We start from the raw sequence: 19,043 nt of genomic DNA on the forward strand, positions 1-19,043 counted from the left end.
TTGAGAAAATGTGAGCTATACATATATAACTGAAAACATTATCAGTATTTTGTATACCAAGTACAGCAAGGGTGGGGCCCCACGGCCATTCATATGCTTTGGCTTACAAGTCTTCAAACTACTGCCCCCCCCATCACGGCCAATAGTAAGGGTTTGTGGTAGATGGGGTCTAAAACACATGGAGGACCAAAGATACAGTAAGAAATCACTGCCCATCTTGCTTATCCACTCAGAAGTGCATCACTTCTCTTTCAGGCTGTTTCTCAATATTATCAGCCCCTAGTATTCATTTGACAGGAACCCTGGGACTTGTTCTGCAGTTTCAAGCAACTCTTTTATCTTCTGTTAGATATGTAGTCACAGTGCGCCTGCTTCTTTTAAACACTGTAGAAGTGAGTCACTTACCAGAAGGAATGCTCATGAATATACTTTAATTCAAACGTTATTAATTCTGTCACCTTTAAAAGTCATACCACTTGCTGATTAAATCACACTCTGGATTTGGCAGATTATGGGGAACAAAGAATAGCAGTACCCATTTTTAGATTAGCAAAACTGAACATTCCCAAAGAAATAATAAATACTATGGCAGTGCTGAGGAAGTTTTAGAAAGACAAAGCATTGAAGTACCACTTTATGCCCCCTGGTGGTATATAACAAAATATCTGAAAAAACAAAAGAGCTAGACCTAAATCATCTGAAAGTTTAGACACGCTATGCTTATCATTCCTCAGTATTTAAATCTCATTAACTTGAGCCTCTGTTGCAAATCAAGGGTTTTACAAAAGCTGATTTGGTGCCTGTCATCCTTAAGGTATACCAATCTAAATTAGAGTAAATAAGGTCATCTTCAAGAATGCTGTGAAGAAAATTTGGATTAGGAGAGGAACTTGTACGTTGGCTATTCAGAGTGTGGCAGCTGAGCAGGGGTGTGAACTGGTACTTTCCCTCTCTAATGAAGAGAAAAAAGGAGAGAGAGAAAGGAAGGAGTGTGAGCAAGAGAGAGAGAGACAATTCCATTTGCCTCACCTTCCTGTAACATCCAGTTTTCAAGCACAGGTGCATTCCATCCCACTTCCAGATCAGTCTGAGAATTTCATCTTAAAAGCCTGCACAAACATTTATATCCAATTTTTGTACATAACTTTCCCCAATATGTGCATTTTCACAAGCATTAATATGTTTGTATTGCATTTCTTTCAAAGCGGATATATTTTTTTAATGGGAGAATCGTATCGTAAAATTTTAACAAGTGTAAACTCTGGAGAATAATTACATTCGAGCTTACTTCTCAGTGCAAAATTAGGTCAGTTTGTATTAATGTGAGCCCTTCTACAATGTGAGTGTATGGCATACTGCCAATCTGCTATCAATCGTTAGAAGACTACTAATTCTACATCTATGCTACGCCCTTCTCAGATATTGAGCAATCCAAGCAAGCAGAAAGTAAGGTATTTATACCTTACAAAAACCTGAATCAATAATCCTACAGTCTTTCATTCCAAGTTAAAGGCTGTGTAAAAGACTTTGTTGATAAAAAGAAATGAGCGTTCTCTGCATCATTACATATGCAGAAATAGTCCAAACACAATTATGCCTCTATGGCAGACATTAGGATCCTTCTGCCCCTCCACATGTTAATAAATTTCAATCCTACCTCCCCACTGATTAGGCTGATGGAAACTGGGCTTCACCAACAAATGGAGAGCCACAGGTTCCACAGCCATAGTCTAAGCAGATGAAAGCTCCTCAGTTTATAAAAAATGTGTGAGTGAACAAAGACAGGTTTTCTTTCATTAAGAAACTAATGAGCTGGATCGCAGGTGTACCATCCCATTGCATACCCAACAGCCATTATCTCCCTGGCTTTCCAAAATTTCCAGCGTTGCAGAGAGAAAGAAAAATTCATGACAATTACCTTCTCCCTTCCTGCAACAAGAGTACCCCCGAGAGAAGAATGCCACTCACAGGAACTCTGAATTCGCTCAAGTAACTGTGAGTTGCTATACTCATAGTATGCACACAGGAAACCATTTCTAAAGCTGGCTAAATTTCCACGTATGATACGATTTAAAAACCTAAACCAGGTCTGGCCTCTGAGATTGTAATCTAATATACAAAACAAAACTAAGAAGGGATAGGGAGAAAAGAAAAAAATAAGTTTTTTAAAAAAATAAACAGTTCCATGGGATTGCTGTTGTTTAGTCGTTAAGTTGTGTCCAACTCTTTATGACCCTGTGGACCAGAGCACAACAGGCCCTCCTGTCTTCCACTGCCTCCCGGAGTTTGGTCAAATTCATGTTGATAGCTTCAGTGACACTGTCCAACCATCTCGTCCTCTATCCTCCCCTTCTCCTCTTGCCTTCACACTTTCCCAACATCTGGGTCTTTTCCAGGGAGTCTTCTCTTCTCATGAGATGGCCAAAGTATTGGAGCCTCAGCTTCAAGATCTGTCCTTCCAGTGAGCCCTTAGGGTTGATTTCCTTCAAAATGGATAGGTTTGTTCTTTTTGCAGTCCAGGGAACTCTCAAGAGTCTCCTCCAGCACCACAATTCAAAAGCATCAATTCTTCGACCATCAGCCTTATTTATGGTCCAGCGCTCACTTCCATGCATCACTACTGGAAAAAACATAGCTTTGACTATGTAGACCTTTGTCGGCAGGGTGATGCCTCTGCTTTTTAAGATGCTGTCTAGGTTTGTCATCGCTTTCCTCCCAAGAAACAGGCATCTTTTAATTTCATGGCTGCTGTCACCATCTGCAGTCATCATGGAGCCCAATAAAGTAAAATCTGTCACTGCTTCCGTATCTTCCCCTTCTATTTGCCAGGAAGTGATGGGAACAGTGGCCATGATCTTAGATTTTTTGATGTTGAGCTTCAGACCGTTTTTTGCACTCTCCTCTTTCACCCTCATTAAGAGGTTCTTTAATTCCTCCTCACTTTCTGCCATCAGAGTGGTATCATCTGCATATCGGAAGTTGTTGATATTTCTGCTGGCAATCTTAAATCTGCCCTGGGGCTCATCCAGTCCAGCCTGTCACATATGTACTGTGCATATAAGTTAAATAAGCAGGGAGACAATATACAGCCTTGTCATACTCCTTTCCCAATTTTGAACCAATCAGTTGTTCCAGATCCAGTTCTAACTGTTGCTTCCTGTCCTACATTTAGATTTCTCAGGAAACAGAAAAGTTGGTCAGGCACTCCCATTTCATTAAGAACTTGCCATAGTTTGCTGTGGTCTACACAGTCAAAAGCTTTTGCATAGTCATCCATGGGATACTTACCCTTATTAATTTGATTTAAAATGTATCTCTAGCTAACAGTTTTCCTTCTTGGGTGGAAATAATCCATAGCCCAAGGTTGATGGTAGAGCTCTGCATGCAGTAGGTCCCGGGTTCAACTCCTGTAGTCTCCTAGTAGGGCTTTTATTTATTTATTTATTTATTTATTTATTTATTTATTTATTTATTTATTTATTTATTTGTTTATTTATTTATTTATACCCCACTCATCTAGACAGACCGTCTACTCTGGGTGGCATAACAAAATTTAAAAACTATAAAAACAATAACATGCGAAAATCCAAGATGTAAAAATATAGATATTAAAATACAGCAGGAGGGAAAACTGCCTAAATAGCCATGTCTTTAGTTTACTTCTAAAGACACCCAGATAGGGATCCAGGCCATTATAGGAAAGTTGTTCCAGAGGTGAGGGGCCACTGCTGAGAAAGCCCGGTTCCTCGTTCTTTCCTTCCAGACGTCCCTCGGCATTAGGTCCGTCAATCTCCCAGCCTGGCTAGGACGATTGTCTCTGGTAGAATTGGGTGGGAGAAGGCGCTGTGCCAGATAGCGAGGTCCTAAACCATTTAGGACTTTATAAGTAATCGTAAAAACTTGAAACCAGCGCAGAAACAAATAGGCAATCAATGCAAGGTGGCCAGTGTGGGAAAAATATGTTGGTGCCTCTTCACCCCAGTTAGAAGTCTGGCCGCAGCATTTTTGTACCATCTGAAGTTTCTGCGTCAATCTCAAAGGCAACCCCACATAGAGCACATTACAATAATCTAATCTTGAGACTACGAGTGCATGGACCAAAGTGGTGAGCGCCCCCACATCAAGATAGAGATGCAGCTGGGCAACCCACCAAAGGTGGAAATGTGCGGAATGGACCACTGACGACACCTGGGTCACCATGGTGAGCGTCGGGTCCAGATGTACACCCAAGCTGTGAACCTCACTCTAGGTGGTAGGAGTCACCCCCTAAAAGAAAGGGAGTTTCCCAGACCACAGATGTCCGGGGCGCCCACCCGAAGGACCTCTGTCTTGCCCGGATTCAGCCTCAGTCCATTCTCCTGCATCCATTGCTGAATAGCCCCCAGGCAGCACTCAAGGGACGAGACAGAATCCACTGTTGTTGGAAAAAAGGAAATGTACAGCTGAGTATCATCAGCGTACTGATGACACAAAGCTCCACATCCCCTGATGACCCCTCCCAGCGGCCTCATATAGATGTTGAACAGCACTGGAGAGATCATCAAGCCCTGCAGAACCCCACAATTGAAGCTCTACAGTGCCTAGACACTCTCCCCAAGCTGTACTCTCTGAGGACGGGCCTCCAAGAAGGATCGGAGCCAGGCAAGTGCCAGGCCACCGACCCCCAGCTCAGAGAGCCTCCCCAAGAGGATACCGTGGTTGATGGTATCAAAGGCAGCTGAGATATTGAGAAGGACCAGCAGAGACATTTTGCCCCTGTCGGCCTCCCTCAGCAGGTCATCAAACAGGGTGACCAGTGCTGTTTCCATGCCATGGCGCAGCCTGAAGCCTGACTGGAATGGATCCAGGGCACTGGTTTCATCTAGAAGAGCATGCAAATGTTTGGCCACCACCCTCTCAACTACCTTGCTAAGGAAAGAAACATTGGCGACGTGCCTATAATTACCAATATCGTCCGCCGTCAAGCTCAGTTTCTTCCTAATGGGACTAATGAGTGTCTCCTTGAGGGCAGGAGGAAGCTTGCCCTCCTGGAGAGACCCATTCATTATTGCTGTAGCTCATCCAGATGTTACAGGCCTGGCTGCTTTGATTAGCCAGGCCAGGCAAGGGTCAAGGGAGGAGGTGGTGGCATGACAGCGGTCAAGCACTCTGTCCACCATTTCTGATATCACAGGCTGAAAGTGGTTAAGTCTCATTGGGCAAGACAGAGCACTGGACATCTCAGCTCGATCTAATGTTTCCAAATAGGGGGCAAGAGCCCGGTGAATGGCTTCCACTTTTGATTTTAAAAAGACTGCAAACTGGTCAGGTGAGATGCTAGAGGGAGGCCAATCACCATGACCAGTTCCGGAAAGACTGCGAACTATATGGAAAAGTTCCACCTGCTGATTGGAAGCTTCACTTATCTGGACAGCGAAGTAAGATCAACTAGCAGCCTTCACCTTAGATTGGTAAAGATTAGTCGCGATCCTGACAGCTATTTCATTATTTTCCGTCGGGTTCCACATCCATATGCACTCTACCCTTCTCCTATTTCGCTCCATTAATTGCAGCTCTGGGTTTAACCAGGGCGAAGGGCGATCTCTGAGCCAGAGAAGGTGTTTAGGTGCGGTTGCGGCAACAGCCCTAGTGGCGGAAGTCAGCCAACTATCCACCAGGAGTACCAGTCAGATCGGCCAGAATCCCTCTCATGGTATCCTGGAATCCAATAGGATCCAGTAACCAAGAACCATAACAACAGGTCCTTGCTTCCCGTGGGGGGGGGGGAGCCACTGTGAGGTTGAATTTGATTAGGCAGTGATCTGACCATGACAAAGATTCTGTGTGCGACTAAGAAAAGCCATTCCACATGGAGTGTGGAGAATAATAAACTAGATGGACAATGGCATGAACCAGTGCAAGACAGCAGCATCTTAAGCTGCCTTTCTACCTGCAAACGAAACTGAATTGTGGAGGACAACAACTCCAACCTGCTTCACGTGTTACAGAATAAGATTTTCAAATGTCACCACCAAGGAAGGCCAGCCACTTTCCATTCTTCTTTGATTGTAAAAACATTAGGCATCTGAATCTGTAAAGAGTTTGGCAAAAGCAAGACTGATTCTCAGTACACCAGGATCATTTCCTATTCCAGCAAAATTACAGCAAGACACAAAACATGCTTATACCACACATACTTTTCACTAAACTTGAGAAGTGCGGAGTTGGAAGTTGTGAGCTGAACTATAAAGAATATACCTGTACAAGTTGAGTGAATAATGTAACTAATGAGCTCCACACTTTTAATCCAAACAAGAGGCTCCTAAATTGCAGCTTCTTCACTTACTAACAGATTGGAAATTGAATCTTCCTGGATTACTCCTTGTAAAATGGGAAGCAGTATTCCTGTAACACAGATTATGGGCCTTGAAGCCCGCGAGGCAGGAAGTGCTTGACTTTATCAGAACATTACTCTTTCTTGCACATTTACAAGTACTGAATGGACAATAAAGTTAGCAAAAGTGAAGATGTTAGGGAAAGAGGACCATAAAGAAGCTATAATCTTTAGCTGGTAAAATCTGAGCTGGGTTTTTAATGATAGAACCTTTAGGAGGTAATTCATTCATAGGGTTACAATAAGTCCAAAATGACTTGCCACACAGAACATACGTACAAGTTACACTTAGTAGACAGACATCATCATTAAATTAAGTGTAGCAATTCAAACTTAATTTAAAATGAAAGGATACTTGATATTCTACAATGAACGACATGACCCAAAGTTTTAATCAAAAACACATTATTGATTTAATTATAGTCATTCATTTACATGACATATTTAGTTGAATTTTATTCACATTTTAGCCTAAGGCCATTGAAACATTGAGTCAATACACAAAACCAATGACAAGTCAACAAAATATCATCTTCATAACCATATATAATAAGTTCCAAAACGGCTAGAATTTAAAATTACAGTATACAGTATACTTAAAAGGCTCATATAAAATAGAGAAGAACTCTATTTTTATACCGTCATCCTTTAGTGACCTGAGGGGCCTTTGCTAGCCTAAATTGCCTTAGTCACCATATGCTACTCAATGGGGTCTTTATCCATTTGATTAGGATTGGGGGCTGGCAATAATTGTTCCTATATTCAAGAAAGGTAACAAAGATCTTCCATCAAACTACAGACCTATTGGCTTACTTAATGTATTGTATTAAGTAAACTGTATGCTAGACACCTGCCATGGAAATTACGAGATTGGGATTGATCAAGAGAACTGTTTGGCTGAAGAACAGGCAGGGTTTAGAACGGGCCATTCAACTCTAGATCAGTGTTTGATTCTGGAGCATTTAATCTCAAAATATTCTTCTAAGAACCCTGTGTCTCAACTTTTATTGACTTTAGAGCCGCCTTTGATTCAATCAAGGAATATTCTATGGGCTAAATTAAGAGGTTCTACTATTGACAAACACCTCTTATTTTTTATTTGAGATCAACATAAAAATACTACAATACGAATTAAAACCAACTCACAAGGCCATCTTATAGCTCCTATTAAAACTGAGAAAGGTGTAAAACAGGGATGTATACTGGCTCCCTTGTTATTCAACTTTTATATAAATGACCTAGCAACTCAGTTAAATCTTCCAGAATATCATCCCCCTAAATTGCCAAGCAAACACATTGCTATACTATTGTATGCGGACAATGCCGTGCTTCTCTCAAGGATACAGATAGGACTTAAGAGAATGATGCGGACACTTTTTAAATATTGCCAACAAAACCGATTGGAGATAAATTATGATAAAACAAAGGTCATATCCTTTGCTAATACACCAAAGAGGCATACCTGGTTTTTAAATCAAGTCCGCATTGGACAGGTACAACAATACAAATATTTGGGTGTTATTGTTCAGGCAAATGGGAAGAAAAACTCACATATAAAGTATGTTGTATCTAATGCACAAAAAAGTGCTAGTGCAATACAAAAATTCTTTTGGACCAAAGGGAGGCAAAATGTGACAGCAGCCATCAAACTATTTATGGCAAAATCCTTGGCATAACTGACTACGGTGCTCCTTTTATCTGTTGTAGCAAACAGATCCATGATAGAAAAACTTGAAACTAAAATTTTAAAAGTCATACTATTTGTGCCAACCAATAAATCAAATGCAATGGTTCATCTGGAAACAGAACTAGTAACTATAGAGGCTAGACTGTCCTATCATATTGGTTAAAATTGAACCACACTAACTCTGGGCTCGCCCATTTGATATTAAAGGACAACTCTGTCTCCCCATGGATGGAACTGTTGGAGAACAAGCTAATTGGGGTACTATGGATTCTCACATCAGTATCTATGAGTTATAACCAAGCCAAAAGTCTGATCAAACATATTTAGTTCAGAAAACAGAAACCTGCCAACAAAGACAGCAAGGTTAAATATGGACTTCTGAAACTGAAAAGGTGTTAATTTTAACACTGTGACAGCTCACAGAATCGAAGTCTGATTATTTAAACAAGTACAGTACAGTGGATCCTCGACTTATGGAATTAATCTGTATTGGAATGGTGGCTGCAGGTCGAAAATTCTGTAGGTTGAGGCTCCATTGACCTACAATGCATTGAAAATCGATTAATCCGTAACCGGACATTTTTGTTCTGTGTTGTTTTTTTTTCTGGTCTGTATGTCGATTCTCCGGCTGCAAGTCGAACCTAAATTTTGTGGCCAGAGAAGTCTGTGACTTGAAAAGTCTCTAAGTGGAGCCGTCTGTAAGTCAGGGGTCCACTGTACTTGAAATTCTTAAAAGTCACATAGCTCATACATGGATATATGTTAAGAAAAGTCTCTTCTGCAGCTGATTTTCAAGAAGCAAAACACAGTCATGTTAGTGAAAGTACTCTTATTACCAATGATGTTTCATTTAAATAGAGAAACACTGAAAATCATTACAACTTTGCAAACATTAAGAAGCTGCCTTGTCACAAGTAATACCATTTCTACATTTATTTTGACATCTCTGCGCTTCTGTTCATAAGTAAGACTGATGTGATTTTTCCTTCTGTCAAGTGTAATCTCCAATGTTTTTCAGCTGAACTGCAAAGTCTTCCTCAACCAGCTTATTCCCATGTTCTCCAACTTGACTGGCATTATACAATGTAGTTCCTAATTTTTAAACAAAGCATACTGCCACCTGTGAGGCAGCAATACTGTCTGAATGACAAATCTTGTCCATTTGTCTAGCATTGAACATGCCAAGGATGCAATGTATGCTCCTTTGATGGACTGGAAAGCTTTCACACCTATTCTGGGACATGGCTTTCAGTTCAGAAATAATTCTAATGTGATCCGTACAATGTGTCACAAAAATGTGCCACTTCCACTCCCAAGAGTTACAGCCGACCAAGCCTCTGAGCACTGCATGCGCACACACAGTCAGACTGTAGCTGGCACTTGCCTTGCTAAACTTCTCAAATTTCAAAAAATCCTGGGATACAGAAGAAACAGAACACTCACCGTGTTTGATGGAAATGCATCTACCAAGCATGCAAGGAACAGGTGAAGACTGGCAGCCTACATGAATGAATCTCCTCTGTCCATCATTCACTACATCAAGGAATCTCTTATGCTCTCCACCGAACTTAAATCCTGATTTTTCAGGTGTAAAATAGCATGGAGAGCCACCACAGAATGTCACCCACTGTGCATAAATGGCAACAGAAATGGCAATATAGGACACATACTTTCCCTTCTTGTGTGTTTAACATAGATGCTTTCGTGCTTCCTGAAGAGGGCTAGTAATTAAAGTCACTTATGCTGCTTGTAACTTTTTATGATTTTGCCACAAAGAGGCTCTGAAACGTGATCACATCTCCATCTCCTGTTTTAGTCATTCACTAACTTCCTCTCATTTCCCAAGGGAGTCTACAGTGTACAATACTTTACAGTTCACCTGCCTTAGTTTTATTCCTGCCATGGGACTAAGAACAACTAAGGGTTTGTTTAAAACACCATGAAGCACTAGGATATTTTCTGTTCGAACTTTCTAATGAAGAACATGTTTTGTTATATATTAGGAATGGTAAAATCAAGAGCTCTTACAGATATATACTTTCATTGTCATGCACTTAGGAATAACCATGTAACTTTTTCAAGTTAAATATCCTTGTAAGTTTGTATACCCATGGACACAGCTACTCTATTTCTAAGGGCCAAAACTGCCTATGTGCTTCATTGGCTAACATTCCAGACAGTATCAAAATGTTTATTTTTTGTGAACACAGCTGAAATTTGCCCTAGTCTATTGTTCTGCCATTATGGATCAGATTTTGCTTTGGCATTAATTCAAAACCAAGTATACAACCAGGGTGGAACTGATTTGATTAAAATAATGATTTAAATGAAAATAATTGTGAAAAATCATAATTTAATTTTAAAAATCAGATTTAATTTGTGATTTAAATCAAACCTGCTTTTTACCCACCCTGTATGTAAGCAATAGCTATCACCCAAAGATTCAGGCAAGGAGCACCCAACCCTACTAGGCATCTTTCTGCCAGTCAGAGAAGGCCCTGGATTTCTAATGCAAGACCTACCACTTGCTGTCTTTTGCCCTTTATCTGTTAGCAAGCAAGTATAAACATCCATGCATCATTATTTTTAGTGCAATCATCAGGATAGAAGTATACTGTTCATTTATTTCTCTGAATGCACTCTTATGTCCTTTATTTTATATAACAATTTTGTTAAGAAGCACATTTGAATCAGAGGAAATTCTATCTAGCCCTTTTCATGCCTCAGTTCAGGCAAGATACTAAGATCAAAAGTTTTTCCTCTGGAAATGGGAGATAATGACATTTCAGACAGTTCCAGTTATCAAAATCAAAAGGGAGAATCTGGTTTAAATCAAAGATGAATGTACTCAAAGCAAAGTAAGTTTATATTTCATTAATTTCAACATTTTTTATTTAGCACTGCACTGTCTCCTGCACACACACCCCAAAAAAATCTAAACAAGCCCCAAAACAGAACTGGAAAGCCCATCAAATCTGCTTACATGCCTCTTCGCAGCACAAAATCTGTCTAAAATGCAAGCCTACATCTTATTACACTGTCATGCAAAATAAGATGTGTTAATTTCTTTATCAGTGATAAAGAAAAGACTGTGGAAACTTAAGATCAGCCTTCCTCCCCTTCCCCCCAACAGTTTACTTTTAACATTCCACCTGGTGAAGGGAAAAAAATTCCTAAAAGTTTGTGAGTTTTTTGTTTGTTTTTTGGGGGGTGCCTCCACACACTTCTTTTAAATTCCTGGTTGACCTATAAAGTTATCGCCTCAGTACAGATTCTGGAATTTGTTCTATGAAAACACATTTATCACAACTTTGACGTATAAGCAAATAGCTCAGCATCAATGTGAACTAGTGTCTTCGACACTGAACTCTGATGGGCAGTGCTGGACCTTTCTCCCCCACCCACAACATACACACATGGAGTAGATTTTTATTATTTTAAAAAATCTCTGCCCCTCACTTAGCCAAACAGACTACTAGAGGAAACTCTAGCTGGCCATCTGTTCCATGCAGAATTCCGAACTCCACACATGCCACCATGAAAGCCTAAGGGGGTCAACGAAGCACTCATTTAAAACTCCTGTCGAGGGGTTTAACCTTTCCTCAGTCTTCCAACAGGTTGGGGACAGGAGGGAAGCAGGCAGGAAGCAAACAACTGACGACCAAGAGAGCCGCCACCCATTTCCTGAAGGCACCGGAATGATCCTGGTCCTCAGACTTCCTGTATCTGAGGAAGTGGACTGTGTTCCACCAAAGCTCGCATAGAAACACACGTATTAGTCTTCAAAGTGCCACCCGGCGTTGGTTTTTGCTTGTGTTATGCATCGCCATTTAAAAGTCACACACTCCCTGTTTAGGAAGTTTGGCTCCCCAGTCGCGGGCAGTGGTCGCGAGACGTCTGGGCATGGGCCCCCCCCGCGCCGAGTGTAGGACGCCGACGCCAGACCTGAGCCGATTCTTGGCAGATTCAAATCCGGCCCCAAGACTGACCTGCGGCTCAACCTAAGCCTCCCCGACCTAGAAACAAGGGCACTCAAGCGCTGAGCTCCACTGAAAAGTCGATCGAGAGGCCTGTTACTACTCCCCTCCCGCCGCCCGCCACCCCCCCGGGGCAGGCTGCGGTTCCATGCTCGCGTTTTACTTCCAAGCAAGTCCCCCACTGAAGCCACTGCGATTCAGAGCCGAGTAATCACAGATTAAGAGGAAGGGGTCGAAGTCAGAACCCCCCTGCCTTATGAAGTGCCCACCCCACCCCACCCCCACTGGCTCATCCGGTTGCCTGAGTAATGCCACTTATCCCATCAAAGACAGAAAGGGCTTCTGCCTGCATAAAAGCAAGCTTTCTCCAGTTGCCCCTAATCAGCCCCACTAGGAAAACGCATCCCAACCCTCCCCTCCCCTCGAAAGGCAACACGGAACAACATCCCCCCCCCCTCTTTCTCTCTCTCTCTCCGCCACCGCAGTCCCCACCGTCCCCACAGTGTCTCGCTCGCGCCGGGCGGGTTCTTCCTTGCTCACCTGCGGGAAGGAGCCCTCGCGGCGGTGGTTCTTGGGGTGGTCCAGGTGGCCCCGATCCAGCATCAAGTAAAGGGAAAAGATCACGACGCAGAAGATCGCGCTGCCAAAGACCGTGAACTGGCGGCTGAGCTTCATCGCCACCGCGCGCCGGGGCAGAGCGAGAACGAAAGAGGAAGGGGGTCTCCAGAGCCGCCGTCCCCCCTACAGCCCGCCCGGCGGCAGCGGCGCCGTCGCCTTCGTCCGACACCTGGCTCCAGCGAAAACTTCTCGGCCCGCCCGCTCGCGAACAGTCCCGACCCCGCCGCCTGGCCGGAGCGCGACGGGAAGGGCAAAAGTTCCCTTCCGGGCCCAGGCAGTTAGCAAGCGGGGTCGGGACTAGGCAGCTTCCCGATCTCCTCGCTGGATCCCTCCGGCTTCCGATCTTCTTTCAAGAGGAGAGCCCGGCGCCCGAGAATCCGCTACCGCGCGGCGCAACGCCGACCCTGGTGACGCCTGCTAGAGAACCGCCCGAGAGTTTCCGGGAAGAGCGCGGACTCCACTTTCGCTTTGGAAGCTCCTCTCGTGGAGAGAGGCAGGAAGGAAAGAAGGAAGGAAGGAAGGAAAGCGACCGGGCGCCTGATCCACCCGAAGCTCCCACCCACCCCCCTCTCCAATCCCTGTGCTGGGAAGCGCCGGCTTCGGCGAGTCCCTCGGAGCGCCACCGGCGGCCGCGAGAGAAGCTCCCGGATCCCCCCCGAGCCAGCGCGGAGAAAGAGGAAGCGGGGAGGAGCTCCAGCCGGTTAGCCCGCCACTCCAGCGGCGGCGGCGGCGGCGGCGGCAGTGCTGACTGCTGCGGCTGCCGCCGGAGAGCAACGCGCTCCGCCTCCCGCACGCACCCGGCAAGCGAGGCGGAGCCGGGCCCACCAGCCACACAGCGCCACCACACGCTTAGACGGCGGCTCGGCGAGCGCGGGAGGGAGGCCGGGCGGGCGGGCGGGCGGGAGGTGGTAATAATAATAATACCGTACTAATGGGCGAGCGGCAGAGGGGGCTCGGCTACGTTTCTTCCTTCCTGCGCCTGCCCGTGCCGGGGCGCCGGGTGGCTGCTTCAGCGGGTCCTCGCCGCGGTGCAGCCCTTCCCAAGCCTGGCGGGGTCGTTCTTCTCACGGGCTGCGCTTGGGTGGCGCTCGCAAAGGGTCGCCGCTGCCCCTCCCCTCCGCCTGGCGCCAAGGATTCCTGCCTCTCTCCTCTCTCGCGTCCCCTTCTTCTTCTTTTACGGGGTGGGGGGGGTGGGGTTGGGGGGGTTCGGGGGAAACGAACACTCCGCCAGCCCGTCGGGCCCCTTTGTTCGGAAGGGCGCCCCACCGCGCGCTGCTCGGGGCCCAGGCGGCGGCCCCTCGGGAGCGGCCAAGCGGGCGCCGGTCTACCTAGGCTCGCGGCATGAAGGGCGCGCGCGCCCTTGACAGAAGCGCGCCTGGCGGGAAAATGTCTCTCCTTTGGTGTGTTTTGGACCACTGGGGCCGGGGCAGCGACCGGGGGCCCCGTGCCCGGCTTCTCCGGGGAGCCTTCGGAGCCTTCCAGCGCTGCTTCCTGCCTTCGAGATGGCCGAAGGACGGGGGCGAGGCGGGACGGAGGCGGAGGGGCCTGCAGTGTGGAGATGGGGTCGGAAAGGTGGCGCTTTTCCAGCCCTTTCAGGGCAGAATCCTGGCGTCAACCCCCTCGCCCCATTTGCTGAGTAAAAAGTTCTTATGCACTTGTCGGGGTTTTTGGAATTACTGGTACTGTACATAAACCGGGGACTTACAAAAACGGGGGCGGGGGGGGGAGAAGCTTTATTTCCCCGCCCTCTGATCATCGGCTGTTTTAATTTTATTCTTTGGAAGTGAAACTGACGGGGCTGGGGCGAGACGTATTTTGTAGGAGCTACAAAGCAGCCGATCGCGTTCCCGAATGTGAGCTGAAGTGCAAAGTACCTAAAACCCGGCTGTTTTGGCACAGGAGACCAACAGACAGAAGTCCCGCCAGGAGCTCTCTCCCTCCTTGTGTGTAAAAAAATTAATGACAATAAAGTAAGCCACTATTTGCTGCCCTGAGGTGGCCTGTGTCATTCCGCCTCCTGGCACAGCTAGCACTCTCTCCTGATTTCAGTGGAACTTGTGCCTTGGATCAGTGAAAAGCAGCTATGAAAGTATTAACAAACTCTACCTAGCCCTTACCCCTAGCTGCATCATGGATCTCACCATCTATTTGCAGGCTGCATTTTACTTGTCAAGGAAACTTATTCCCACTCGACTGTGAAAAGGAATGAAGCCTAAGGCTGCGGTCCAGTACATAATTCCTTGGGCGCAAATCCTATTCAAATCAGCAGGGCTTCCTACAGAGTGGACATATTTAGGATTGCCCTATGAAGAATGTGAACAGCAACCTTGCATTCTAAGTAACTTGCCTAGGATTCCTGTTTAGTCTTCTTTCTGTCCAACTTGCTGGCCATCCATCATCTCCTACTGTAGGAAATCTCACTCCCATAAAGTTGGGTTAATATTCTGTTTGTTCACTTGTGTGTTCTCTGCTTCTTCAGGTAGGCATGCTTGTTGCTCCACGTCCATATGGTCACTATTTGTGGAATGCAGGACGTAGTAGAGGAGGCTGTTTTGCACAATGTCTGTGGATGAATTACAGGGTTTTAAAAAAGCAGTTGTCTTACATTCCACCCCCAGGATCCCTGGATGCCTCACCCTGTAAAAATATATAGAGAGAGACCATAGACAAACATGTGCACATACACAACCACCAGGAAAGACAGTATAACCACATAAGAAAAGAACAACAAAACCAGCAAGAGCTAGAAGAGTCACATAAAAACCAGACACTGGTAGTTTAGAAAAGAATACGATTTCAATGTCGGATCGTTGTCACCTGTCACCAAAGTGATAGCTAGTTAAGCACCAGGGCAAGCATCCCTGGAGTTAATATTTCATAACTGGGTGACAGGAGAAAAGGTATTTTTTGTTATTACTGACTGCACTTCTGAGAGAGCTGGTACGTGAAAGAGCCTCCAAAGATAACCTTCAGGCATGAATAGATTTGTGTGGAGTCCTAGGCAGTCCTTTGTTGTGTTTTTGAAGTCCTACTCCTGTTGTGAGCGTGGGTGCAATGCTACACAGTCCTTGTTATACAAACATACATTTCCTTGTCATTTGCCCTTTTCAGTATGGGATGATGGCATTTGCTAGAAAGGGAGCATAAGTTTGGAGCAGCCTGATGTGCCACCCTCTGTGCATCTACATCTATTGAGCGTGATGCTTCCATCTCATTGTTAGGCAATATGTTAATCATGATTTTAATGGAGAAGAAATACAAAGGACTGAGTCCCTTTCAGCACTGCTCAGTCTCTTAATACATTGGATAAATTATACCATAGACACTCACATGAAGATATATTGGCTATTGTACCCGGTAGTTTTTACCGAAAATGTTTACAACATAATAATAGTTTTAGATTTTTTTCCCCCAGCATATTTGTTTAGGCAATTGTTTCTTACCAACAGTTCAAATTCCTACAAAAAATAAGAGGGGGTTTTATCACAATAGAAATGTACACACAGAAGATAGAATGCTCACTATGAAACATCTTTATGAGCTTCACATTTAAAATTCAACATGGTGCTAATTATATGAATAGCAGGAGCAATTCATGGTCACAGTTTGGAGAGGTTACTAGTGTTATGCAAGACTGAGCACATTTTCTGCTTAAGTATGTACCTTTAATAGTCCTCATCACAGACTGAAAGCAGAAGGCAACTTTCTTAGACACCGAGCAATAATATACTGTTGTATTCCAAAGTACTGTTTTCAGATTGTGTTTAAAATTTAAAATTTAAATAGAAAAGATTTAAGTCTCTGTACCCAGACCATTTCTTTTTCACCAAGGTGATTTCCATGCCATTTACCTTTTGAGTAAATTAGCTAAGGGTTGTACTTAATCATATTATGTTAACCAAAAAATGTCTCACTGGCTAGGACCCTATTTCTAGTCTTAAGTAAAAATAGAGCTTTTGCATCAATTGCTGAATGATAAAACACTTTTGTAAATCCAATTAAATCAATGCACCTACACTGGATAAGACTAGCAATAGGATACTGGCAGGGTTTTATTTCCCACATGTGAAACTACATGGGCTGCTGCTATGCTTACTCAGAAGTAAGCTGGGGAAATAGGAAAAATCTAATATGAGTTTTGCTACTTTAAACTTATATACTTGTCATTTACAGCCTGCTGCTCTGTTACGTTCTTTGGATTAGAGCCATGGTTCCCAAACTTGGATCCCTGGATATTCTTGGACTACAACTCCCAGAAATCCTGGTCAGCACAATTAGTGGTGACAGCTTCTGGGAACTGCACTCTGAGAACACCTGGCTTACTCAAGGTTGGGAACCACTGGATTAGAGCGTTGGATAGGGAAGAATGAAACCTTATTTATTTATTTATATTTGAACATTAAACCTATCCTGTGGACAAAAAAAGGCAAGATTTGCAAGTGACGTTGTCCAATCAAAAATGCATATAAAACCCGTACGTTATGAAAAAAAAGATCCATGGAAAAGTGAGTATTGAAGAAGAAAAAAACAGTATTAAAAGATTGCTTTTGAAAGATGTGGACATTTGCCAGAATCGCATGTAAAAGTTGTGTACTGGAAGAAACAATGATCCAAAACGCACCTAAGGGCTGCATTTTGTCTGCAGTGGTGCCCCCGAGGCAGGATTGTATAGCAGGTGCTATCTCAGCGGCACTCCATCCTCCCAGGGCTCTCTGCACTGCAGAGCCAATCCGACCCTGAAGTTTTTAATTGAGCCAATTAGAATAGCTGACAGGATGGGAGCATTTTCCCATGTGGACCAGACATCCTGAGATGTCGTGTCCAGCTGTTCGGAGAGGGTGGAATTTAAAAACCTTTGCTGGCCACATGGAGCTCTCTTTGTCTCCTGTAGCCTCTCCCTCCCAGTCTGTGTTTTTTTGGAACCTTTCTTGAAAGTGCTGTTATTAAGTGGGGACCTGGACTTATGGAGTTAGTCAATAAAGAGGTGGAGTATATCTTTTAGATTCATGTCACTGCTGGGGGTGTCTTGGAAGCATGAGAATAGATGCAGATGGTGTGGTAGGGCACTATGGGGGATGGGATGCTCTCCATGGTTGACTCCCCTTATGGGGTGGGGAGGTATGTATACACCCAAGTTGGAGGCTCCTGCATGACCTTGCTCTCTGGGGTACAGGCAGGGCCACACAGTGGCCTACATCCATGGGGTTAACCCTGTGTCTCCCTGGTTTGCCTCAGACACCAGGCGGGTTGGCTGATGAGAATCCATTCCCTATGCTAGTACCAGGGGCTAGTGGCAGCAGTAACCAATAAGATGGTGGCCAAAATTTTCACCAGAACAGCTTCTCTGTGTTTGGATATTTGAGCTCCAGCCCAAGACCACCTTCAGTCTTCCTGACAAACAAGATGAATATATATAAAAATCTGTACTTCAGAGAGAGAGAGATAGAGAGATCAAAATTTCAGTCCAATAAAACTTAATAAAAGTTCTCAAAATTAAGGAAAATTGGGAACTTAGAATTGGGAAATAAAAATTTGATGCTGTTGTATACAAGAATTCCCTTAGGCTTTATCCTGTGCAGTTAAGCACAGCAGCTATTGTAGCAGCTCAAAGGTAAACCTCTGCTCTTGGCCCCTTTGGTTTTGCCAGTTTCAGAAGTTACCTCACTGCTCCCCTTAGCTGGTCCTGCAAGAGAGCCTGAGGACTAGTCCTTTAATTCTGTTTTATACTGGAATTAATTTGTGTTCTTTTTGAAATGGAAAACTCTGTCAGACCAATAACAAGATGGAAGACTTCCCTGAATCATCTATAAGACCTCCTTATTTGGGTTGCCTTAGGGGCCAAGACTGGGATCATTTTAATCAATTTTTATTCATCTTTTTAATTACTTCTTATGCTGGGGTTTTTAATGAACACCATCCCCTGAGCCTGTGGAAGGAACAACCTTGATGTGGAAGTAAAAAAGGAAGCTGTACATTTGAAGGTTATTACTTCAAGTGAAGTGGGTCTAGTCCCCAAAATGAGAAGTATTCTGGCAAAAAAAGTGTTTTATTAGAGGGTGCTTGAGTTACCATTGCAGTTTATAAATGGCAAAGTTGTTCCCATTTCCTGTGCCAATTTTCTGCGAACTAACACAGACCGACTGGCCCTTTATTGAACTAAGTATGCATGTTGGGAGTGACTGGTGCATTATTTCATACCACTCTGGAAACTCCAAGTTAACAGAATGGCTTCACACTTATTTGGAATCTAATGGCCAAAATCCTGTTTGTGTGTGTGTGCGCATGTGTGTGCTAGTATGTTTGTTTGTTTGTTTGTTTTCACTTAACCCCACCTTTCTCCTTAAAAAGACCCATGATATGCTCATCTAAATAAGACTGAGGCATAATG

The 19,043-nt window shown here is 44.2% G+C and overlaps 1 protein-coding gene across 1 annotated transcript in view; it reads right to left on the minus strand.

Annotated features, from left to right (window-relative positions):
• Window positions 1–12,850, minus strand: part of MAN2A1 (mannosidase alpha class 2A member 1) — an 88,158-nt gene extending 75,308 nt beyond the window's left edge. Inside the window, exon 1 of the mRNA XM_020779994.3 lies at window positions 12,578–12,850. Within this exon, the coding sequence (XP_020635653.2) occupies window positions 12,578–12,712 (135 nt within the window). The 5' untranslated portion in view covers window positions 12,713–12,850. The remainder of the gene's footprint in view (window positions 1–12,577) is intronic.
• Window positions 12,851–19,043: the final 6,193 nt, after the last annotated feature.

This window comes from Pogona vitticeps, chromosome 2 (genome assembly GCF_051106095.1).
Source record: "Pogona vitticeps strain Pit_001003342236 chromosome 2, PviZW2.1, whole genome shotgun sequence".
Classification (NCBI taxonomy): domain Eukaryota; kingdom Metazoa; phylum Chordata; class Lepidosauria; order Squamata; family Agamidae; genus Pogona; species Pogona vitticeps.